Below are 25,747 nucleotides of genomic sequence, written 5' to 3' on the forward strand. Positions count from 1 at the left end.
TCCGCCTCGCAGGGGGAGCTCGGCAGCCACCGTCCCCGCCTGTGACTGCCCTGCTGCCCGGCAAGGCGCCCGCGGGCTCAGAGGCCCCGCACCCGGAGCGGCGCCCGCCCCTTCCCTTCGCTTCCCGCAGCCTCCCGGGCCGCACCGCGTCCCGTAGCGGCCCTCCTCCCCTCCGGTCACCCAGCAGGCACCGACGGAGCTCCAGACAGCGACGGGCGGCTGGCAACACCCTCGGCAACCCCCAGACACCCGCGTTTAGGGCCCCGCCGCTTCCCGGGCCCGCCCACACGGTCGCGGAGCCTCAGGCGGCCGCGACGCGTTTGCGCGGCGGCCGTTAGCGGTCGTCGCGGCGGACTACAGGCCCCAGCGGGCCGCGCACGGGCCCGGCGGCCATGGCGGCGGCCGAGGCTGCGCCCGACTACGAGGCGGCGGAGGTGTACACCCGCGTGTTCCGCGTGGGCGCCCTCGGCCGCTGCTGGCGGCAGCACCTGGGGCCGCCCGACCTCTCGCTGGCGGTGGAGGCGGCGGCCGACGCGGAGGCGGCCGTGGCGGCGGAGCTGGGCTGCGCGGCGGAGACGGCGGCGGAGCTGCGGGCCGTGTGCAGGTGGGAGCGGGGAGAGCGGCCCGCGGAGCCCCGCCGGGAGCCCACGGTGCTGCCGGGGCTGCTCGGCGGCGTGCGGGCCGGGGCCCGCGGGCGGCTGCCCTCCCGATGCTCGGGCCGAGGCAGGGCTGGAACCACGGGCTCCCAGCCGCGGGGATTTGCGCCCCGCGCAGCCTTGGCACGAAGGGTCGGGCCTCGCTCGGTGCCCGCGCCGCCCCGGGCCGGGGGCAGTAGGAGCTGTCGCTCAGACGCTGCACCAGTTCCTCAAGCCAGGCGAGGCGTTACCCGGGCAAAAACTCTTCTGAACAGCCCTTCCCGGCCTGTCCCACATGGGATTTTTCTCTCCCGGTTAAATATGAAGCGGAGAAGGAAAACGTTGTGTTTCTAGAGGGCGTTTTTCCACTGGTGGAGAAAACTTTATGTTATGGCCTTGAACTCATGAAAAAGCAGTTCAGCGCTTAACAAGTAAAGTAAATACTTAGCAACATATTACTCACAAGGTAAAACCTAAAGAATCTGAATGTGTATGTGGTTTTAGGAGACCCCAGTTGCAAAATGAAAGGCATACCCTTTTTGAAGAAAAAGGCCAAGGCATCTGTGTTAATGTCATTTAGATAAGTTCTGGTAACTGAGAAAATTCATCAGCTGTTTAGCTTGTCTGGGTCCTTTGCTGTTTATGTCAGGGCTGGTGGTGAAGTCAAAGCAAGTGCTTCTTTGGGCGGGGGATAATGCTATTTGCCCAAGCAGCCTAGGTCGCACTAGGGCTGGGGAAGAGCAAACATTCTCTTATTTTGCATTTATAACTTCATTCATATTTGTGAGCCAGTGAATTGCAAAGTAGTGTTGAAAGAGGAAGGGAACCATATAGGGGTCGAAGCAGCAGGCTCTAACATGCTAAAGCTGGAAGGCTTTCAGGTTGAGTAGTGGTAATCACCTCTCCCCTGTAGAAAAAGGGCTGATTTCAGGCAGTAATTCCTGCAGAAGGCATCACAGTTGATTTCTCTGTAGCTCAGCAGTAAGGAAGATGTGGCAGAGTTCTGTTGATATCTGTATAGCTTTGTGCAGGTTCTGTCCTTCAGGTATTGTTTTCTCAAAGGTGAAGAAGTATTTATGAGCTATTTCAAATGCAAAATGGAGATTTTTCATGTTCTGAATAGAATGAACATAGTCTCCAAAGTGATGCAGAAGACAGAATTCCATAAATGTAGCTAGAACTGCACTATATGTTGAGCTCTTGGCTTTTCCTTCAGTGCTCTGTGTGCAAGATACATCTAAAGAAAGCAGTTGTTGTTCATGAGCATGTCCTTCTAAATGTTTTCAGATTTATACCCCAAATTACGGGGATAACATGACAGCAAAAACATAAGCAATGTTATTTGAGAGAAACTGGAGTTGATTTGATAATTGTTTGTTTAAATGATGGTGTCTCAGAGGAAGGAGAAAGACAGGTAGGAGCATTCGTTGCTTTAGTAAAAGGCAAGGAACAAACAGAATAGGAGCCCAGGAGCATAGAGTTCAATGCCTGAGCCAAAATATACTTGTGTGAGTGCTGTGTGCAGTGGTGAGAGCTTAGTAAGCCATTCAGAAATGCAGATTTATAGGGGCATTTTTGATCAATAGGAAATCAACACTTAATGAATTATATCTTGCCTTGGCAACAAAGGAGAAATTTGTCAGACATTCTTGCTTTTTATAATACTAGCTTACCTCGAACAATGCTCTATGTCAGCTGTCATAGTTCTGGTGACGAGGTTAATTTTTTACTGTTACTAGGCTTAGTGAATATAGAGGCTGATGTTAATATTAAAAACAGTTCATGTATTCTCGTGTAGCAGCAACTGTGGGAATTATTCTTTAAGCTTTCCCAGTGCAGATGTAGTCTCTGATTGCTACTTTGCTGCAGCTTATTCTCTGCAGTGACCCTTTTGCTGGAGCCTATCTGTCGCTATTTTCACTTGAATTCCAAGCTGATTTTCTATGCTTTGTTTGTTTTTCCCTTCCTTCATTCTGCTGCTGCTTCTTTCTGCTTTTTTCAATCTATGACTGCCACATTTCCTCTGGTGTCTGCGTTTGCTGGTGTCACAGAGCAGTGCTGTGTGTTTGCTCCTGAGTGTACTATGGAAAGTGGTGCTGTGTAGGGAAGAGGTTTGCGAAAGAAAAAAGGAGCAGTCAGTCTATGCAGGCGAGAGAACAGATCATCTGGCAGCTGCTTGTTGGCTTTGCAGGAGAATGAAGATAAACCTGTGCATCCTGGTGTGACCTTTCCCCTGTGCAGGCTGGAAATCCCAATCACTAATCTCCATGTGCTTTTGCTTTTAAATTAAATAGTCCTAGCCTCTTGAGTCTGTCCTTGACATTGGCCAACCTCAAATCGCTACCTCTGAACACTTTCACTTGCCTGCTCTGAGCTGTTTGTATTCTTCCCTTGAGAAGAGCTGAAAACACTGGACTGCACCCATATGTGTTCTGTGGTGTCTTGGCACCACATTTATTATTGGTGTAAATGTATTTTTCTAGGTGCTGAAGTGAACACATCCTGGATATAAAACTACATTTTTCTGACTGTGAACTATTTGTAGGGAACTTCTGGCAAGTTAAGGAGGTTTTCTCTAGGTAGAAGAGAGAGAGGAAGATATCGATAGTCCTCCTATATCTATTCTTAAAATAGTAATAGGCTAAGACAATCTTTCGTAGACTCAGGATGAAGTTTTTAAATATTAATGGTTAAATCTTTTTTTTAGAATATAGTGACATAGTGTATGTTTAAGTATTCTTGACGATTTACAGTCTTCTGGTGAGGAGAAATGGTATAATGTTTAAATGCTGTTTAACTCTTTGTGCATCTCAGTGTAGTGTTGTTGATGGTTGGTGCTTTTTTTTTCTGCAAACAGAATACAGGAAAAAAAAAATCCCATCTTCACTCATTTGAATTTTGCGCAGTAAGAATGCTTTGCGTACTGCTGAAGTTGTATGCAGACAATCGTTATAGAGATCACTTGGGTTTTCATCACATTTTAAACAGGTGTAAGGTTTACACCTTAGCTAGGAGATGGCATCAGTAGTTCTCCTAAATAACCAAGATGTCAAGAGGGTAAAGTTTTCAGGTTTGTTCAAATGCCTTATTGGTGAGCAAAGAGGTTTACCTTGGGATTCATTATTGGTGTCTCAGCAATTGAGACATGATAAGTTATGTTACTCTATTTTTCCTTCTGAGTGATTTGTTGTGTGCTAAGACTTGAGTCAATGTGGATTTTAGGTAGGTCAAGGGAGGTAAGGCTTACAGGTACATTATTCCACTTTAGCCCTAACCTTCTTGTTTTATTAGAAGGGGTGAGTGTAAATATCTCTAGGGACGTGTTATAAAGCTGCATTAAGCTAGTATTAGCGTCTTAAGGTATTAGTATTTAGCGTCTTGTAGTATTAGTGTCTCAAAGGTGATGAAAGTACTGCCCTTAAAATATATGCTATGCAAAGGGGAATATAAACACTGTATCATCTTCCTATGAAAATATCAGGCAAAATACTAAAGCATCTTCTAATTTCTACAACTGAGAAAGCTCACTGTGCTGCCAGAATGTCTCGAGGGAAGTAAAATCATGGTTAGTAAAGGTTTCACTGATAGTCTATTTCCATAGATTTACCTTTGGCCTTTTTTTTTCTAGCCACCTTAAAATATCTTTCCTGGGGACATGAATTTCATACAACACTTGTTGTTCCTTGCTGCTCTCCTACAGTTCACTTCAACATGCAGTAAACAGTATGGCCAGTGTTTTCCTCTCTACCATAACTGAGTGTACTGAGTGTATTTGTCTTGCATGCAGGGAGTGTTCTGTGTGGGGACACAGTGTGATCCCATGCTTATAGCTGTCAGGAGTTAGGTGTGCCTGGTGCAGACTTTGTATTGCCTGCACTTTCATCTGTTAGGTGTATGACATTGACTACTTAGCCTTAATTTCTGGAGGGATTAGCATGTGTCTTCCATTTGTAAAGCCTGGTTTTCTCAGGACCATGGACCACATATTAGTGATGTGGTTTTGCTGGCTGCAGTGGAGTTACCCAGGAGGGGCTCCAGCATGGCCTGTATAAAAAGGCCATATAGCAAAGCCTTTGAAGGCTTCAGTGCATGTGATACAGTGACACAGGTAATGAATTTTTATACTGATTCAAAATACTGAAAAAGGTGCTCTGTGTGTAGCAATCCTTTAGAAATTGAGGTTTCTGACTTTCCAGGAATGAGAAGTGGCAGTATCTGGGCTCACAAGGATCCACGGAACTTGTCGGGTTCAGTGGCAGTTTCTGTTTCTACTGGCTACCTTTCTGTCCTGCAATGAAAAAGAGGAAGCAGCTTACATGCCAGCTATTTTACACCATGTCTGCTGGAGCTCCTTTCTGGGGAACGTTAAGTTTTTCTTCCTGCAGCAGGTGATTAGTGGGTATGGTGTGAATACCACAACCAGAGATGCCTGGCTGTCAGAGGGAAGGAAAACACAAGTATTGTTGGTCAGATCTGACATCATATGTATGCATAGAAGAGAAATGGGAAACTGTCACCTTTGATTCAGGTGAAACTTCGCAGTAGTAGGTAATATACATTTTCAAATCCTGCAGATAACCTATGTGGTGTTTAAAGACCAAAATACACAGTAATTTCTTCAAAATGGCAGGTCTTCAAGTGATTCGGGGCTTTTTGATGAATGGAATCACTGATCCATGTGCAGGAAGATGTAGATAAATAGTCTGTTCATGCTGGTAGCATGTCAGTTCCACAGAAGGGTCAGTTGTAAGTTGCTTTAACTGTCAGGGGCTATACATTAGTTCATTAGGTAGACTATTCATAACACTAATCCATCCTGAATGGAGAACAACCCCATCTAAAAGGCTAATGCTTGCTCCGTGTTTTCCAAAGTGCTGTTTTACTCCTTTGTGTTAAATTACTACACACAGCAGTGGTTCAGTCTGCACTTGATAAAGATTCATGCAGTTGTCTCTGCATCCACTTCAACGAGTGGAAATCTAAGGCTAAGGTTGATTCTGTTTCCAAGAGGTTGTAACTAATTGCTGCATAATTTCTTTTAAAGTGGTGCTCCTGAAGGAATCCCCTTTTCTCAAAGGAACCATTTTCTGTTTGAGATGAATCTGTAAGGAAGGAAGGTTAAAACTCTTTGTGTGCTGCTGGGTGATAAGAAACTAACTAAACAATAGTAAATTCAAATTATCTTCAACACAGGGTGACTTTATTGGATCATCAGAACTAGGCCATCTGCCCAAAACCAAAATTTTGTCTCTGACTTTTGCTTGTTGTCAGCTGCTACCAGTTGATTCCAGATTTCTATTTCTCAATTACTGTGTATACCTCTGCACCTCCACGCTAATGGCTTATTCATTACTGCAGTAATAGTATTACCTAGCTTATCATTGTTGACATGGAGAACGTTATAAAATTATAGTGAAAAAGAATATGATCAAATCAAAAATTGTATTGAGAATAAATGGTACACTCCAAAAATTTTTCCTGGACTTCACCAATAGTTTGTTTGTCGCATAAAGGGATGGGTTTGCACAAGAATTTGCTGGGATTCAAACTGCACATGTACTTAGGCAGTGATATAAGCCTTGCCTTTATATAGTCTGCAAACAGTAGAGAGACAAAAGAGATCAAGTCTGATTCAAAACAGGTGATACTTCGCTGTTTTAAATAATATTTTCTCAGATTGTTTGTAGAGTTGGATAAAATTATTTCGTGATGAATACAAAAATATTACTGTCTTTGAATCACCATCATTCTGTATGTTTCTAAAAAGGTAATTGGTACTATTTTAGTGTCTTGTCTGAAGCCTCTGCATGGATCGTTTAGTCTGTTTGTGGAATGGTGTTGGGGAACCTTATCTTACAGAACTGTGGCAAGGAAGCAGACATGGTGCCCCACAGGATTCATTTTTTTGTGGCATATTTATGAGAAATTCCATTGTCATTTATGTTATGAAAACCTAATGCTTGTATGGTTAGTTTAAATCATTACTGCAGCCAAAAGCAGTTCCACTTTTTCTTCTCACATCCTGCAGTGATTTGCACTGCAGCAGAAAACTATGGTTAGCTATATTTTGGATTCTGCAAACACAGGAAGGGTGAGGGTGAAAAGGGTTTGAGGATGGAAGGAAGGATACAAGGAAGAGTAGACTTATCACTTCAGACAGAAGTGTTATCTTATTCCCACTGGAAGAAATGTGGCATAATTTAATGCCGTAATACAGCAATGACAGCTTGCGTAAATGTGGTGGCTTGTCCATGTTTGTACCTGAGATTGAGTCTTAACTTTACCCTCCAGGTTGGAGCTGATGATTCCTTTTGGTTGAATCTATTTCGCCATATATCATCAGAAGATCAGAGTAGGTGGATGAGATTTGAAAAAGTCAATTGGCATTTTTAATTTATAAAAAGTATTGCACACATATTTTGAACAAGGCTTGCTAAACTTCTCTAGGCATCTGTGGTCCATTAAGCAGAATGCAAAATGAAGAGAAAATTTGCCAAATCTCTGTGAAAGCCAGATGTAAACTCCAGGACTCTTTGTCTTTTGGTTCTTTATCTTAAGAACCATACCGCCTTTTTGCCCTGATTTAGGCTGTACAAGCTATGTCTTGTTTGTTCACATTTTGCTGTCTTTGGTGCTTTTAAGAATCACTTAACTGATTTGTGTAATGAAGTAAGTCTGAAAAAATGTATAATAATTATTTTATTTGTTCTAGCATTGGCATGTTAATGTCTTCTGATAAAGAAGAGGACCCAGATGTTATTCCTGAAGACAGCAGTCTGCTAACTCTTCAGTACGTCGTTATGGTGCACTCACAGTACCCTGACACAGGGGCGGCGGGGGGGCAGTGCAAAACAAGCACAAAGGCATGGCTGGCTTCTTGTTCCCTTTCTAGGCAATGGTGTACTTTCTGAAGCAGTGTCCAGAATATTCATAATGGAGAAACATCAGCTTATGATAGGGTAATTGGTGTGAGCCTTCTGCTTGAGTGTTATTAGGAATTTATTATTAAGATACACAGAATATTCCATTTTTCTTATTGGAAGGACTTAAGATTTCTGGACCTAAGTACTTCTGAATTAGCACCTGAATTCGGAGTGTGCAGGGGACTTCTCATAATCATGTGCAGGAAGTTTCTCTGAAGCCTTGTGAAATAAATCTGTAGCTCTTACCTCTGGTACCCACAGTCACTCTGTAACAGTCGAAGTACAAATATTGAAGTTGTAGCCAGGTACCTCTCTATCTGAATCCATGCAAACAACCTGTAATTTGCACATAAGGGGAAAGAAAAACACAAGCTGAAATCTACAAGCTGACCTGTTTGCTATCAGGTTTTATGGGAGTTCAGAGACAAGAGACAAGTTGATCTGTCATACTACACCATGAATCCTGCTCTTTGAAAGCTGTACTGTAGTAGCTTATGTTGTTTAAAAATATACTTAGAGATTCTGCATGGAAGTTACTGAATGAAATTTTTTCCTGTGTTCTTGCCCTTCAGAATTAGAAAGAAGGCATTAGAGAAGAGAGAAGAAACAATTATTGTGGATCGGGCTTGCAGACAAGAAACTCTTGCTTACGAGATGGTAAGTTGCACGTCATCTTGTGACAATTCCGCACAGGCAGAATGCAACTCCTGTTTTGTTTTCTCATTGCTGTGAATGTCTGTACACTGTAAATGTTTACAGATATGAGTTTGCAGGTAATGATTACAGACATTTGATAAAGATAGGACATGAACCTCTGCTCTTGTGGTCTCTTCGTACTGAATATGGTAAGGAGGAACTCCATCTCATTACCGCTGTATGACTGCTTTTACTTTGTTGCTACTAAAGCATTGTGTAGGGGATCAAGTGTACTGAGCATCATGTGAACTTATTGTAGAGCTAGACAAAATGCATAATGTTTTTGCTTCTGGAGTCTTGTGTTAGAATCTGAGCTTTAATGTAGAAATCATTGTGACCTAGTTTCTGTTGGGCTGAAAGAGGAAGACAGTAGGACCATGGAGGCAGTAAGTTCCTAATTCTGAGCTTTGTAGCGCAAGTTTCTCAGTCATTCTGAGCTGTCGGGAACCAGGACTGTAGTGATCAGCTGCTCAAAAGCTATCTTGGAATTCTTTTAACTATTCTTAGTACGTCTTTTTTAAAGATTTCCTCACAACCATCAAAGTCCTAAACAGGAAAACTTAAGTTCTTAAACTTCACAGTGCTGGAGTCCATGGCTTGAACAAGCAAGCTGTGAACTACTGTACAAATTAGAGTGGGAGGTGTAGTGAGGAAGGAGTCTCACTTGTAACTATTAAACAATTTTTTCCCCTTAAGTTTTCTGGTATGTCATGAGTGATCTTGTTTCAACTGTCCAGAGACCTGATCTAAATATTATGCATCAGCTGAGATGCAATAACTGTGTTGGGCTCTTAGCACAGGGCATATATCTGAGAAAATATTTGCAATAAAAATCTTCATAAAGGGTTTTAATAAGCGGTGTCTTATCCCTGTTTCTGAAGAATGAGCACATGGTCAGTTACTGCATCCTTTAAACAAGCTGTGGTAACTAGTTTGTGTGTCAGAGCTGGTTGTGACCACAGTGTCCTAGAACAGGATGAGCGAAATAAGAAATGTGAGTTTGGAATGTGTCACACGAAAAAGGGAGATGCAAGGACAGAGCACAAGTATCTCTGAACTGAAGTTTCATAGCATACATTCTCCTGTTATTAAATCTGAAGAACACTTCATGCTGGTGGGAAGTGTTTGTGCTGTCAATACTCTCTCTTGATTTGTTGAAGAAGGAGGAAAACTACTGCCACAGGAAAGTGCCCTACCTCATTCTCACTGCTGGGCTATGTCTTAAACACAAAGTAGAGTGTAAACATGGAAATGCTTTCACTTGTTTTCGAAAACATAGTAGTGTGGCAAGGGCAGTGCTGGATTTTGGGTTTGGATTTTGAAGATCTTGAGACCTCCAGCTATGTCAAGTTTCCCTAATAAGAGGCAGTGTTGCACCAATTTTTATTTTTATATACTTCATCCTGTGGCTAGTTTCTAGGTCAGTCTTTCTCAAGCTGAGAGACGCAATCCCCTTTTACATGTTAAAGCATTCAAAGAGTGTTTCAGAGCATTAAGTGATGGAAGTTTGTAGCAGCTGGATTCCATGAGGGTGGAGTGGCAGCAGGTGCTAATTCCTTTATGCAGGCCCTCTCAATAGCCAAGGTGTAGCCAGCTGTCTCATAACCGCTGAAAGCATCTCAACTACTCCAGAGTTGAGGAATGAAGGAACATGCTTGAAATCAGTAATTACAGCAGTTTCTCACCTTTCCATCTTGGAGGAAGTAGGCTTTTATCAATTCAGAAGGCTACACAGTCAAAAATGAGTTACAATTAGAACAGTGTTTCTCAGACTTTTATCCAGGGACTTTGATACGTAAGTGATTGCCAATATAATATATGTGTCTTTATTTTTCCAGGAGTCCCATGCAATTGGAAAGAGGCCAGACAATCCAACAGATCTAGTTGAGGAGGGAGAACTACTTTTAACTCTGAACATCTTTTATCCTGTCATATTTCAGAAGGTTGGTTGCATTCTGATTCCTACTCAGGTAAAATTTTGCATTCCCAAGCAGTTAAAGTCAGTAAATCCACTGAGGGAGTGTGGTAAACCCTTCAACTGTGGCAACTTCTGAAGGCTTTTTCTGGCTTTCATTCTGTCAGTGGTTTACAGAAGGGAATTGTTATAATAATTACTCAGCAGTTGGTTTCACAGAAGGCTCAAAATCCGAGACTAAATACATGAAAACTACAGTACTCTTCCTGGATTTGGGATTAGTGTTCTCAGACTTTCTATGTTTCCTGCACTTTCCTGTGGAGAATGTGACTATTGAGTTTCTGAATAAAACTAATAAATGGCAGCCTTAGGAGAGGCTGAGGCAAGATGCGAGATCTTGTACAGACAGTTGATGCACCATATGCTGCTGTTAATATCTCAAGCTATCAACTAAAGAGCAGTACTGATGCTGACAAGTGATTTTTATATGAAGCTTGTATACTTTTTTCTTCATAGCATAAAGATCACAAACCCTACCAGACAGTCCTTGTACTGGGCAGCCAGAAGCTCACCGAGCTGAGAGACTCGATTTCTTGTGTCAGTGACCTCCAGATAGGTGGTGAGTTCAGCAGTCAGCCAGATCAAGCACCAGAGCACATCAGCAAGGTAAAGCCGCCTATTTGGAACCCCCTACATGTGTAGGAGCTTTGAAAACATAAAGGGGAGAAGGAGGCAGAGTTTTGTTTTGTTGCATTCAGCACTAGATCAGGCTGTATGGATTCTGCCTGTGGATTGCACTGCAAGTAAAATACTCCCTGGGGGAATTACCAAGCTGACCTGTTTTGTGTGATGTCAAGAAAAACATCATGAATGCTACCACTAGGGAGTAGTATCACTGGCAGTGAGTTCTTCCATAAATGTATCCCTGTTGACTGACTTTACTTTGATCTATATTCCAGAACACCACAGGTAATAGAAAGCTAAATGTAGATGATCCTTCTTTTGACTTACACGCTTTGGTGTTTGCAACTGGGTGCTGATGAGAAGTAGGAATTAACATTATTTTGCTCCCGCACAGTTGCCATGTGGTTGCTGGGGATGTGCAAAAGGGGTGAAAGAAAATGTACTCTATTTGAAAACACTGAAATTACATCATTTTGATAACATATTACGTATATATCATATCACAGAATGGTTCAGGTTGGAAGGGACCTCTGGAGGTCACCTGGTCCAACTTCCCTGGTTAAGCACGTTCACCTAGAGCAGGTTGCCCAGAACCATGTCTAGACAGCTTTTAGATGTCTCTGAGGATGGATACTCCACAATGTCTCTGGGCAACCTGTGCCAGTGCTTGGCCACCCTCACAGGGAAAAGTGTTTCCTGATGTTCAGAAGGAACCTCTGTGTTTCAGTTTGTGCCCATTGCCTCTGGTCCTGTCACCAGGCACAGATGAAGAGAGGCTGAATCTGTCCTGGCTGGAGATGTTTGTATGTGTTAGTAAGATCCTCTCTGATCCTTCTCCAGACTGAAGAGTCCCAGTTCTCTCAGCTTCCTATCCTAGGAGAGATGCTCTAGTGCCTTCATCTTCACGGCCCTTGTGGGAGTCTCTCTCCAGTTATGTCCTTGTCTGTTCATGCTGAGGAGCCTAGAACTGGACACAAGACTTCAGGTGTGGCCTCACAAGTGCTGAGTACAGGATAAGGATCACCTCCCTCAACCTGCTGGCAATGCTTTGTGTAATGCAGCCCAGGATACCATTACCCCTTTTTGCTGCAAGGGCACTTTGGTGGCTCATGTTCAAGTTGATGTCCACCAGGACCCGCAGGTCCTTTTCTGCTAAGCTGCTTTCCAGCTGAGGGGCACTCAGCATATATTGGTGTCTGGGGTTTCTCCTCCCCAGTTGCAGGACCTTGCATTTCTGCTTGTTGAACTTGATGAGGTTCCTGTCAGCCCATTTCTCCAGCCTGTCAGGATCCCCGTAGATGGCAGCTCGATCATCTGGTATATCAGCTACTCCTCCCAGTTTTGTGTAATCTGTAAACTTTCTGAGGGCACACTCTGCCTCAATATCCAGATTATTAATGGAGATGTTGAACAGGGCTGGATTCTGTATTGAACCGAGATACTCTGCTAGTTACTGGCCTCGAGCTAGACTTTGTTCCACTGATTATCAGCCTTGGGCCCCAGCTGTTGTGCCAGTATTATAGATTAATAATATGATGTATCAGCAATATAATATAAATAAAATATCATACACAATCTGCAAGAAACCAGAGGATGTTGTGTATTTATAAATATAATAGTAAAAGACAGCACTTTATTCTTTAAGGAGACAGAAAGACATCCCAGGTACTAGTCTTTTCATTTATTTTCAAGTAAGTGGAAGAGTCTTTCTACTAGTGTCAAGTAAAGCACTAGCTGGTTAGTTCTGAGACTCTCCTCCTGGGCATGCAGAGGAGTCATGTGGGGCTGTCATGGCCTCAATAAGGATGAGGTTTAGACTTCCTCACATCAATAATTTCCCCAAGGTAAGTGCATGCCACTATGCCTAGCATCTCAGCAGGAACGGTTAATGAGTGGAGTGCATTCATTCCATTTGTTTGTTTTCCTCAAGCATGATTGTGAAATTACAGCTTGCATTGAAGTGTAGGCTCAGTGTGTGGTAAGTCTTCACAATAAAATTTGCATGTTGCTTTAGCAGACAGGTAATTAGCAATCAATGGGGTAGAATTTTCTTCCTTTCAGTCTGGGAAGGAAGTGACACCATGACCTGCCAGAAGTATGTTAGCTTTTTCCAAATAGAGGAAATAATTTCTAACTAATTTAAAGATCTTAGAGACTGATTTAAATCAGAATGGTGCTCTGAGAGTCTGCGGGAAAGAGACTGTGTAAGTAAGTTAGCTGTTGATGCCAGCTTTCACTTCTCTTGAAGTTCGAGTACACAGGCTGAGTGAAAGGATCAAGATGCTGTTCTCTTTGGTTAAGTAAACAAGTGTAGCTTGTCAGTTGATACAGAGAGACTTTTTGGATTTTTGGGTTTTTTTGGGTAAATAGGCCTAACTTCTCTTTCATTCCTACTTTTGGGGTTTGTGATGTTATTCTTTGCCTTTTCTTCATTGGGCAATGATTAATGGAGAGAAATTTGACTAGTCCAAATGCTGAATTCTGTACCTGGGACAGAGGAATGCTGAGTGCAAGTACAGACTGGGAGAGGAGCGGCTGGAGCGCAGCCCTGCAGGAAGGCATCTGGGGGTGCTGGTTGGCATTAAGCTCAGTGTGAGCCAGCAGTGTGTGCCTGGGCAGCCAGGAGGGCAAACTCCATTCTGGGGTGCATCGAACACAGCAAAACCAGCCAGTCAAAAGAGGGGATTATCCCTCTGTATTCAGCATTGGCACAGCCCCAGCTTGAGTACTGTGTGCAGTTCTGGGCCCTGCAATTCAAGGAGGATGGGAAGGTCCTCAAATGCATCCAGAGGAGAGCAGCAAAGCTGGTGAGAGGGCTAGAAGGAATGTCCTGTGAGGACTGGCTTACAACTTTAGACTTGTCTACTTTGGAGAAAAGGAGGCTGAGGGGCAACCTCCTTGCCCTCGGAAGCTTCCTGAGAAGGGGAAACGGAGAGGGAGGTGCTGGGCTTTTCTCCCTGCGATGCAATGATAGGACACGTGGGAATGGTTCAAAGCTGCACCGGTGAAGTTTTAGACTGAATGTTAGGAACCATTTCTTTACCAAGAGATGGTCAAACACTGGAACAGGCCTCCTAGAGAGGTGTTTGATGCTTCAAGCCTGTCAGTGTTTAAGATGTATTTGGACAATGCTTTTAATAACATGCTTTAACTTTTGGTCAGCTCCGAACTTGTCAGGCAGCTGGAGGTCCCTTCCAACTGAAATATTCTATTCTATTCTGTGCCTTTTTTTTGTTTGGTTGGTTGGTTTTTTGTAAACACCTCAGTCAAACCAACATCGGGGATATTTAAAAGAACTGGGCAATATTAAAGTACTTTTATTCCACAGATATGGATATGTTTAACAAGGATTCTGGATCTTATATGTTGTAACTGCTACTGTTGGGATTCCTTGGAGAAACATGATAGGGCATCCCTCCTTGCAAACTTAAGGATAGTATACAGTCTGTTAGGAAGGAGTGTCTGAGTCATACCTCTGGCCAGCATTAATCAGGAAAGACCTGACTCAAATTACCAAGAAGTTTATAACAGTGGCTCACTTGTCCAGATTCTGTTCACTATGACAAACAGCTGTTTTCTGAAGTTTGGACCAGGCTAACTCAGAACTGCTGTGATCCACAGAAGTTGGTAGGGAGTTGCCAGAGCATGGCAGTATTTACACTTTGTGGTTGGAGAGCCAGGGAGGGTGACGATTAACAGAACTGAAACAAATTGTCTGAAGGCAAAACACATTCCTACAGCTGTGCCTTTGTGCAGGTCATCTCCAGTCATGAATCCTGTCTCTGACCCCAGTGGCTGGATTTCCTGTTTTTTGACACCTTTGAGTTAGTAGCTCAAAGAGACCTCTCGGCATAAATAAATATTCATTCTCTGTTAATAAGACACATAAGACTGGTCTGGGGATCCAGAGTGCCTAGTTGTCCGTGGTTTTTCTATTTGATTCTCATTTAGTCTGCTTATGCCTGTGTACTTGGCTTGTAAAATAATTCATGTTCACTTCTTGTCTTCCACTGTTTCTCTGTCTTTTCTTTTCCACTGTAAGTTCTTGCAGGTCATAGGCTGCATCCTGACAGACTTGTAAAAAGTTATCAGGATTCTGTGATTAAATAAGCAGTGAGCACAATTTGAGGTAAAAAAGTTAAATGGATAAAAAAGCACAACCTTCCCTGGTCATCTCTCTGCTGAAGCTACTTGTTTATCTAAAGGCTGTTTTGACAGCAAAACCAGAAGATGGAAATGATGGGAAGCAGATGTATGCCTTAGCGAAACAATTACCCCTTTCTTAGATGTTAAATGACGTTTTGTTGTGGTTTAACCCCAGCTAGCAATCAAAACCACGATAGCTGCTTGCTTACTCCCCGTTCCCCCACCCCCAACCAGGGGAGAGAATTGAAAGGGGAGGGAGAAACTTGTGGATTGAGATAAAAATAGTTTAATGAAATAACAAAAATAATATAGTACTACTAATGTATATAAAATCAGTGATACTCAATGCAGCTCCTCACAAACTTTGTCCCTGCTGAGCAGCCAGTGCCAGGAAGAGAGAGAAAAGGCCAAAAAATCAGAGGGACCCAGAGACCAACTGCCAAACAGCAGGATGGCAAAAGGTTGAACTAAAGGAGCTCTGGAACAGAGCTCAACCAAAATGGACAAGAACCAAAACGGGTCTCCTGAGCTGGAAAACCCCACTCACATTAAATATGGAGCATGACGCTAACAGTATGGAATGTTCTTATTGGTCAGCCTGGGTGCCAGTCAAGGTCTATCTCATCCATGCCCTCCTTCGTAGCTGCCTCACACCTGCAGACAGAAAGCCCAGAAAGACCTTGGTCCCACAGAAAACAGCTAAGATAACAGTATGTTCTTACATTCTCTTCATTCCAACTCAAAAACACGGGAAAGTTACTTGGAGAAAAACATTAATTCTGTTCCGAGGTGCTACCTTATTGTTCTCAAACTAAATCCAAACAACAACTGTGCTAACTAAGAAAAATATGTCTCTAATTTTTAGTTTTTAGGAGAAAGTAGCTCTGTGAATGTTGTTGTGCAAGCAGTCTGGATAGATAAACAAAATGATACTTAATTGTGCAAGATATTTTCCTGTTTTTTTCGTTCCTTCAGAGGGAGATGCTTTTTATGGATGGATGTGATTTTACCTAGATAGTTCTGTAGTCCTGCTTCAGAATTTGTTACATGTTTGAGGGGAGCTCATGGGTTAGCTCAGTTTCTTGAGATAATTTGGAATCTGATGACTCTCGCACTGGTGAGTGCCATATGAGTGCTGTAAGTTGTTGATTATTTTGGATGGAGAAAACTGGAACAGATGGCCTATCTGTGTGTGACAAACTTCATATTAACAGGGAACTCTGAAGGATGCTAGAGTTTCTTCTGAACCCCCAGAAGTGGGGTGATTGGACCTTCCAAAATAGTATGTATGTCTTTTTTACATAGATGTGTCCAGGGACTGCTCCCATTTGGCTGTTGTGTATGTGTGTGTAGGGGACAGGACTGCAATAATTCTGTGTGATTTCAGCAAAAAGTGTTTAGTGGTGTGTCCTGACCAGGTGTACTGGGTCTGTCCGGAATGGAGTTAACCTTCCTTACAGCAGCCCATGTAGTGCACACTTTGAGGTTTTGGCTACGCAGGCTTGATAACACCCAGTGTTTTGGCTGTTGCTGAACAGTGCTTGCAGAGCCTCAACGTTGTCTCTGCAGGTCCCCTCAAGGCCAGTGGGCTGGAGGTGGGCAAGAGATGGGGAGGGGACATAGCATGGGCAGCTGACCCCAGCTGACCGTGTCCCACACCATGCGATGTTGTGCTCAGCGATAAGAGCTGGAGGAAAGGAGAAGGGGACCATTCATGGTTAAGCCATTTGTCTTCCAAAGCAACCACTATGCGTGCCGAGGCCTGCTTCCCAGGAAGTGGTTGGACGTTGCCTGCTGATGGCAAACAGAGAATAAATCTCCTCCTTTTGCTTTGCTTTTTTGCATGTGGCCCTTGCTTTTCTCATTAAACTGCCTTTATTTCAACCAATGAGCTTGTCCATGTTATTTTCTTTCCCCCATCTTGTTGAGGACAGGGGATTAGAGGGCAACTGGTTGTGGGTCTGGCAGCCAGCCAGCGTCAACCAACTACATCTTGTAAATTTTTTTAAAGATTATTGAGTCAGTGCTGTGCAGTTGCTTAATTTGTGCGATTTGTGCAGTGATGCTTCTGTTCTTGTTCTGTGTTTTTGTATAAATCCATAACTGCTATGATGTGGATAGTAATAAGAGAAGAGCACTAAAATGTCCTGTAAAGGCTTGAGAATGATGTAAGCAGAGCAACTGCATAGCTGGCAGTCATATAAGTCTTGTTGTCACATCAGTATCTAAAACCAGTGCAAAGCTTTTCTTAGCAACCTGTAGAATGAGGTCTCCAAATATAATTTACATATGTAAACTGCTTGGGTTTTGGCATGTTATTGATTAAGGTGTTTAAGCTCTCATAACACTAATGCAAACTTTTCTCTATTTCTTTCTCAGGATCTCTACAAATCTGCTTTCTTTTATTTTGAAGGCGTCTTTTATAATGATAGGAGGTACCCAGAGTGCAGAGATCTGAGCAGGTACAGTATTTGTAGACATTGACTAAGGAAAACCTTAAGGTACAGGAAATTTATTGCATTTTGTTTAAGACTGGAATGTCTTGTGTGTGAAGCTAGAATGGACTTTTCATCCTATATTTTCATGTTGAATTGATTTTTACATAGAAGTTTACATTTTCTCGCTCTACTCACTCCTTCCACTCACTTCCCTTTAGAAAGGGGAATGAATCCTTTTTTTTTCCCCGCAAATCCTGTTTTGCTCTGTGGGGGTGGGATGTCTGTGGAAGGTGACAGGTGCTAGTCTGTACTGGCTGTTTAAGTGCCTCCATAGTTGTGATGACCACCAAAAGACTTGCCTGTGAGGTAGAAGATGGGTCAGAAAGACAACAAGCTCAGCTGTGTGGAAGTCAGGTTTTCTGCTCAGTCTTGAAAACATACTGAATGCCTTAATGGTAACGTCAGTGAGGGGACTGTGACTGCTGGGAAGTCTGAGATGACATCGACCAGGGGAGCAAAAATGACCTGCTGGTGACTTGAATTATTGGAATGCTTGAGAAGTGTTGTGCTGCAGACAACCTGACCTGGTCATCAGGAGCGTACACTCTGACTGAAACTCTGGAGAAGCTACCTGGTGGGAATTTAAAGGCTGGTGTTCCATAGGAACTGTGCACAGTTCTGTGGGGTTGTCGTATTGCTGTGAAATTACCTTAAATTACTATAAAATATTGTGAGCTCTTTTCATTTCCATCTTTTTAACTGTATCCCATTGAAATTTTTGCATGTTCCCCAAGGCCTTCGTTTTCTGTGCATTCACAGTTTATAGCATTGGTATTCTGATGACCTTTCTGTTTTCAGAACGATTATTGAGTGGTCAGAATCTCATGATAGAGGCTATGGAAATCTTCAGTCTGTTAAAATGGAGGATTACACATTTAATGATTTGTCCCTCAAAATTGGCTTTCCATACCTTTTCTGCCACCAAGGGGACTGTGAGCACATCATTATAATCACAGATATAAGGTAAGTAATCTCCCTTGCATGTTTTTTTTTTTTTTAGTAATTTGTCTGCATTAAGACTGCTTTCTAACTAGCATGGCATAGCTGGTACGGGAGGAATGGCACTCGCGATGGAAAGCCCTTTCTATGCAGAGCCAGTGTGCGGCAGATTTACATACTGATTCTGGAGCATCAGGGAGCAGAATGCTGTTAGTGGCTCTGGCTGGAGTCAGTTGGACTTGTTAGTTTAGACTTGGTGCTAAGGAGTGGGAACTGAAAAGGGAACAAAGCAGTGGAAATAGTGGGCTGAGGTGGATAGGCAACGGAGAGAAGGAGGAAGTGACAGTGGCTACGAGGTGGGAACCACATCAACAGTAGAACTATTGTGTATACTCTGTGCAGTGCGTAACAGGTAGAGAGAGTGCTCCTCTGATTGTCTGCTATTTGTGACAGATTATTTTCAGTTCCCAGAAGCCTGATTTACCTAAGCATTGTTAGTAAATGCTGCCTCCCAAGAGAAATACAACCCAAAGAAGGGCAGAGATGTTGCAAGTAGATGATCTCAGGATCACAGGCGTCTGAACATTCACCTTTTGATGTTTTTGATTGTTAGTCTATAAAGGAGATAAAAGCTTTGAAAAGATCATCTGAAGTAGATGGTCAGAAGACACTTGAGTTATTAAAGAAACTGGATTTACTCCTGACGATAAAATCCATGGGCAGTGCAACTAGCAGTCTATGTCTAGGTCTTCATCTGTGTTATAAAATGCTAAGCAGAAGTCTAATCAGCTTACACAGGAATTTAAATAATGCTTTATCTTCAGTGTCCATGCTTATGTTCAGATGAATTCCCATAGGGCTGCATCTTTATTGTATTTCATGTACTTATTTATTTCCCTCAAGGCTCATCCATCATGATGACTGCCTGGACAAGAACCTTTATCCCGTGCTAATTAAGAAACACTGGTTATGTACCAGAAAATGCTTTGTGTGCAAGATGTATACAGCCAGGTATGCTACACTCTCTGTCCTTTTAAGTTGTCTTCTTAAACAAGTCTTTCTAGGTGTTGCTACTAACTTAAGAAGAAAAAAAAGAAATCAAAACTCTTTGATAAGATGTGTGAATATTCTTCATGTAAGTATTCTGAGATCTTACTCTCCAGGCGGTTGTCCTCTCCCTACCCAGGAAAAGGCCTCCGATATGTAGTGTTCATTTGGAAACGGTGATTCACATGACTGAAAGAACTGAAATGATAAAGAGGTCAATTATTTGGCTCAGGTTCTTTTGTATACATAGAGCTCAGCTCTCAATAAATTACTTTTGAAAATCTTACTTTTGGGAGATAATGCTGCATTTTTCCTCTATGATGAGATGTATGATTCAAATTCATTTGCCAGAAGTCACGCAGAGCTTTAATTAAATCTAGTATGTAAGCAGAATGAAGTATGGACCTGTCCAACTTCAAGTAAAATCTAGAGATTTTTAAAAGGCATGTAGTTTTCCTCACAGGTAAAATCCTAGCCTCTACCTGAAAACTCTGTGCTATGCAGCTGTACTTAAAGGAATGTTTTGTGATGCACAGATTTTCTGCCATTAAGAGAGCAGTATGTGAATTCCGTACTATTTATACACTGTAGTGCTGTTTACTTAGACGTGAGAAAGCCTTTCAATAGAGGCAGTAGAAATTTCTCTAAAGGAGTCCTACAGACTAGGCTAGGCTCCCTGATATTATAGGTATGAATTATTTATTCACAAAAACACCTGGTGCCCTCTTTCCCCCCAGGGCAGCTTATACCCTCAGCCTCAGTTTGACGCGGCAGCTGTGTCCTTGTTATCTTGCTGGTTTGGCCTTAGACTTCCCTGGCATCAGGCAAACAGCCAATTCCCCTCATGACTGGAGCCCATCCCAGTGTTCATAGCAGAGCCCCCAGGTTGCCTTCACAAGTAGCTATAATCTGAGAAGCATTTGGCCATAAGGGGAGGTGGAGCCAAAGGGTGAATATGGGGGAAAAGATGGGATGGGGTGGGCATTACCAGAGGTGATGTAAATGCATTAAATTAAAACCAGGATTAAGCACTAAGCTTAAGTGGGGAGATGCTAAACCATGGTTAGCAGAGCTGCTTTGACTGGCTGTCCTGCATGTTCTAATCTGTGCAGATAGCATCTTTAATCACTAGAGGCCTTGAGCTGTCATGGTCTCTGAGTGCTACCACAAATTAATTGCTTGGTGTCGCGGCAGGCCCTCCTTGTATTGGCAGCTATGTTCATGTTAACTTCAGTGCTTACTGGAGTGTGCAGCAATCCTCTCCTTGTCTTGCCTACATTATCCAGGCCCTTCTTTTAGACTTGTAAATGGATTTGGTTATTACTCGGACTAGTTTGGGTCAGTCACGTGTCTACTCTGTGTTACAGTTTCTTACCTTAAGGGCAAACAGATTTATCTTTTATGACTTAAATGGCCATAGGGTGGACAGAAGATTCCTGGTTTTGTTTTGTTTCTTTCTTTATTTGGGGTTATAGGGTCTTTTGGTTGGGGTTTTTTTGTTTGTTTGTTTGTTTTGGTTATGCACCCTGCCAGCTATGCAGGTTTGAGGAATTCCTTAGGAAACGCTGCTGTAGCAGTATACGATAGTAGCTGGAATTGACACTGGGTGTGGATTTTGGAAAAGAGCTGTATGCCTGGGGTGGGAGATATGCCATATGGGTAGTACCTGGTCAGTATAACATTATTACTGATGTTTGTTTCCACCATCCCCAACTCTGAGTAGAGTGTTGAGATGCGTGTCACAAATGTGTTGGACACATATGGAAAACACTTGTGTTTTGTAACCTGCAGGTGGGTAACGAACGAAGACAGTCTGGCACCAGAGGATCCTTGTTTCTTCTGTGATGTTTGTTTTCGGATGCTCCATTATGATGCAGAAGGCAATAAACTGGGGGACTTTCTTGCATATCCTTATGTGGATCCTGGGATTTTCAACTGAAACTGACATGAGGCAGCATGACTTCAATGAACTACAGTGGCAAATCTGGTTGTTCTGGCTGTTAAAACCACCAAACAGCTTAAGTTTTAAGCATACGGCTGGGTTTGAGGTTAGGCTTTTAATCCTTCTTCCTGAGGTGGAAGGAGCCCTTTGCACTTGAAGTCTTTCCGGTGTGCTTTTCTGAGTAAGTATGATTTTGAAAGATAAGTTAACATGGAAAAATAAGCTCAGACATCTGCTTTATTTTAATCAGTTACATTTTTAATACACTTTTACAACAATACAGTACTTAGGAGGCTATAGAGTCTGAAAAATATGGATGTTTAAAGAGAGAGTACCTTGCAAAAGCAGCCGTGATTTTGAATTCTGTGCATCCAAGGCTCTGTTAACCTCAAAGGATCTAATGTGGTCTTTGGGCATCTTACCTTGAAAACTCTGGCAGTCGTCGTCTCTGAACAAGGGTGGCTAGCCCTGAATTTGTGGGGAGGAGAACACGTTCTGGGAGAGAAACTCAGAGTACTTGTTAACCTCGGAGGTCTTCTCTGCAAACAGAGGGGTGCTCAAGTATGTAAGCTACTGCTGTCCTTGTGTTCTGCCTCGGAAGACTGATTCCATGATGAATAAACTACATTTCCCTGATGACTGAGTTGTGGCCTACCTTTCAAATAACTTCATTAACTGTTTTACAGTGTGCGCAGTTTTAAGCGTTCATAAAGCTGTGTTCATTGTGCACTTGTTTATTTTGGTGTAATTCTGTTATTGTAAGTATTGTTGTTTTTTATTAAAACATGACCGATTTGTACTTGCTGGTCTGGTGTTAAATTGAAACTCTGCTTGGCAAGAGAGAATATACTTATCTGGTGCCTTGCTTTTTAAAGTCATCTGGAATTCAGAGGATTTTAGTGGAGGTCTTTGCTGTTTAGGTGTAATGGGGGAGTAATTTAGGGTTCTGCTTACTGCAGAACAATGTTTAGATTTCTCAAAGAGAAGTGTGACTTAAAATTTGAGTTCAGTGTCAGGTTCACTCTGTTATTTACTGCATGGGGGAAATAAGCCAAGCTGAATGCTGCTGACCTTCTCTCCAGGAACTTGATACCTGTTCACAGAGCAAACTTCCAGGTGTCTTCTCTCCAGCAGCCTGATACCCGTCGTGGTGCAAACTTTCAGGATTCTTGTCTCCCTGATAACCGTTCGCTCTGGAGTCGGTATTTTAGAGCTCTGAAGGCAAACTTTAAGGTGAGGCTTGATAATCGTATGCAGAGCAGACTTTCAGGAAACAAAATTCTCAGAAAAAAAAAAATTAATGGAGTAGAATAGCAGGAGAGCTGGCTCAAGCTGGGTACCTGCACAGAGGTCCAACCTGAGCATAAAAAAACATAGATTTTTATATTTTTACAGACCATTCATACCATGATTCAGTCCAATAGCAATATTACACTTTGGGGTCTTCTTGCTTCTCATTGGATCTTTTCCACTGATCTCATATGTGCCTTTGTTTTGTTTACCTGTAGACATTGTTTTTGGTCCATATCCTTGCAGGTGCCGTTTTCTCTGAGTAAATCCTTTTCTTCTCAGTGAAGTGCAAAACAGGCCCTGTTCTGCAGTTGTCTATAATGTCTTCGCATTAGCCTTGGATCATTATTTTTTCCTCAGTCAGTTCCGTTCTTCTCAGCAAAGTGCAAACTGGACCTTATCTTGCAGGTGTTCAGTGTAGTTTGTAGTTGCCTTTGGTAAATATGAGCAGAACTTTACAGCCTAAGATGTTAGCAAATCCAGCTTAGTAAGTAACACGAAGCAGAGAGTATATTAAAAATCATACAACCTTATACTTCTAAATGATTCATTATATATTTAGCGTGCATTTACTTAAGCTAAATGATTAATACTAAACTTAAATTGGGCTCATCCACTGACCTGTGAGTAGTAAAACCGTTGCGATACAGCCAGCTTATTTAGCAGACAGAGCTCAAAGTTGGCTCACCCAGGATGACATAAAGTGATTGACTCATAGTCAAATTGCATACAGTGGGACAGGTCTGCACAAGACTCCCTGCATCCACAACTTGTTGGTGTTTGGTTGCCATTCTGCTTCCTTGTGGGTCTCCTAGAAGCAGTTTTTAGCCTGGCTACAGCTCAGGCCTTTCTTTCCTCTGGACCCTGGGCCAAACTGCTGCTGGTTTGGCGGGAGGAGATCAAGTGCACCCACCCGATTAGGAAAGACAGTAGTGCTGACTGCTTTTCTTCTGGAAGCTGCAGCTAGTTCTCAAAAAAGCTTTGTTCTGGTTGGTGTAAAAGGCAGCCGACCAATAACCTGCACATGGAAATGTATTTGACAAATTGAATTCCATGCAGGTCTTGTGGCTGCAGGTTCTTCAAGTGCTGATTTGATTATCCTAAATGTCTTGAAACAAAAGTGTCTTAAGTGTTGGCAGGGTTCCATGTATCATTCATGTATCTGACTGCTTTCTGGTGGTGTATTAGGTCATGTGAATATAAATCTGTGCTTTTTTTAGGACAAAAAAAGGTGATTTTGTTGTTGTTGTTGTCTTTTTAAGTCAGCCAGGTGTTGCCCTGTGTATTTTGAAAAGATAGTAGTGAATCAAGCACTTGTAACAGCAGGTGGTGGTAGTTCTCTTATCCTTCAGGCATCTGCTGAAGAGGGAGTGTCCTGCCCACCACAGCTGTCACCAGGTAAACTGCCAGGGCTGGACAGCTTTGTGCTGCAGTTACAGCTGCTTAAAGATCCCCTGCAACACAGCTTTGCGTGCAGCTTCACTGTTTGCTTCCTAAGTTGCTGCTCTTCATCTTTCCCCAACCTCCTCCTCTTTCAGCTGTGTCCTGGGGATGTACGGGTTTCCCAGTTCTCAGTATTGGAAATGCGATCATGTAGACAGCTAGCATCTTTTCTAAAGATATTATTTGCTTGTTTGATGGCTTTTTATGCTGAATTCTAAGGTGGCAATCAGTAGGCTTTGTGTGTGTGTGTTTTGGTTTGGTTTTGTTGTGTTTTTTTTGGTGGTGTTTGGGTTTTGGGTTTTTTTGGTGGTGGTGTTTGTTTGATTGTTTTCTTCCTTATTAGCAGTAGGGAGAGGGCAGTTGCCAAAATGTGAATTTATTATTTCATTAACTAATTCTGCCTTGATATGCTATCTTTCACCCAACGTAGTAAAAAGCTATGGTCAAATGTATTTCAAAATTGCATTCCCTGCAGGTTAAGAAATTTTGCTAGGGTTGGTGCCATACTTGCACTGAGGCTGAGAAGAGCTGGCCACGATGTGGGTGTGGGAGTTGAGTGGATCCTGTGCTTAACTACAGCAAAGTGCAAACTGGACCTGATCTTGCAAGTGTTCAGTGTAGTTTGTAGTTGCCTTTGGTAAATATGAGCAGAGAGGTCCTATTAGAAGCTGCTATTTGTGTGTTCTGGTCCAATCTCATACCGAATGATTCAACTTAAATGACAAATGAAACAAAAAGATTACACTAAATCGTAGTTTTTAAAGATACTTTAACTTCCTAGGACCTGTCACAAGATGACTGGGTCTGATCTTGATTTAATGCTTCTTTCTGAATGAGTGCTCTGAGTGAAATCCAGCATTGCACCCAGCTGCCTGTTGGTAGTTAAATTTCTGTGACACCAGCTGGATATTTATGTTTTGGCTACTTGTTAAATGCTGTTAGTGTTTCAGTGATCAGAACTTCCAAATAGGTTTATTACTTTGTGAGGAAAAATGAGAAAATATTTTTTTTAACAATCCCTTGTCTGTATGTTCAGTATTTATGTCTGTGCTTGGTGGGTTTTTTCTTTTTTTTTTCCTCTTTCTTTTTTCCTTAAAGCAAGACAATCAGGATTTTTTTCTTCTAAGTCCCTTGTCGTAATAGACTGGTTATAAGGGTATGGAACTTGGAGATGATTTGAGTTATATTTAAATGAAAATTTCAGGGCCCTGCCTCCTGACACATGAAGGCTTGTGTCTGTACTTACCAGGGGGAGCAAAAAGGCTAGAGTATTTAAAACTGTAGTTGAATGTAAAAAACATTAACCTGAATCTGTGGCTGGCTTTTTGCATTGATCTTTCTTTAACGCTTAGTGATTTGGCAGTATGAATCTTCATAACTTACTTCAGACTTCCAAAAGGTCCTGAAGATTCTCTCCCTGATGAAAGTTCTTGCCTTGCTGGCAAGACAGCGATACAGAACACTGTTTCTTGTGTTGAGGGAGAGGCATCTCTGGTTTTACTGTTGGTGTGAAGTTCCAAAGCAAAATGTCATTCCTGTAGACAGTGCCACTCTCAACTGCTAGCTGGGCACTTACAACATTATCACAA

General features: G+C 42.5%; 1 protein-coding gene across 1 annotated transcript; it reads left to right on the plus strand.

The window, feature by feature from the left end:
- Positions 1-305: 305 nt before the first annotated feature.
- On the plus strand, positions 306-22,061 carry SNAPC3 (small nuclear RNA activating complex polypeptide 3). Its single transcript, XM_065656089.1, has 9 exons — positions 306-604; positions 7,348-7,425; positions 8,131-8,215; positions 10,093-10,197; positions 10,686-10,835; positions 17,379-17,461; positions 18,296-18,460; positions 19,340-19,447; positions 21,275-22,061. Exons 1-9 carry the CDS (start codon positions 393-395, stop codon positions 21,420-21,422), a joined length of 1,134 nt encoding a protein of 377 aa, XP_065512161.1. The 5' UTR covers positions 306-392; the 3' UTR covers positions 21,423-22,061.
- The last annotated feature ends 3,686 nt before the right edge of the window (positions 22,062-25,747 follow it).

This window comes from Caloenas nicobarica, chromosome Z, assembly GCF_036013445.1.
Source record: "Caloenas nicobarica isolate bCalNic1 chromosome Z, bCalNic1.hap1, whole genome shotgun sequence".
In the NCBI taxonomy this organism is placed as follows: domain Eukaryota; kingdom Metazoa; phylum Chordata; class Aves; order Columbiformes; family Columbidae; genus Caloenas; species Caloenas nicobarica.

Coding starts and splice junctions, on each gene's coding strand:
- SNAPC3 (XM_065656089.1), top strand. CDS start 393: ATGGCGGCGGCCGAGGCTGCGCCCGACTACGAGGCGGCGGAGGTGTAC. Junction 7,426..8,130: donor AGCAGTCTGCTAACTCTTCA/GTACGTCGTTAT, acceptor CTTGCCCTTCAG/AATTAGAAAGAAGGCATTAG. Junction 19,448..21,274: donor TGCAAGATGTATACAGCCAG/GTATGCTACACT, acceptor TGTAACCTGCAG/GTGGGTAACGAACGAAGACA.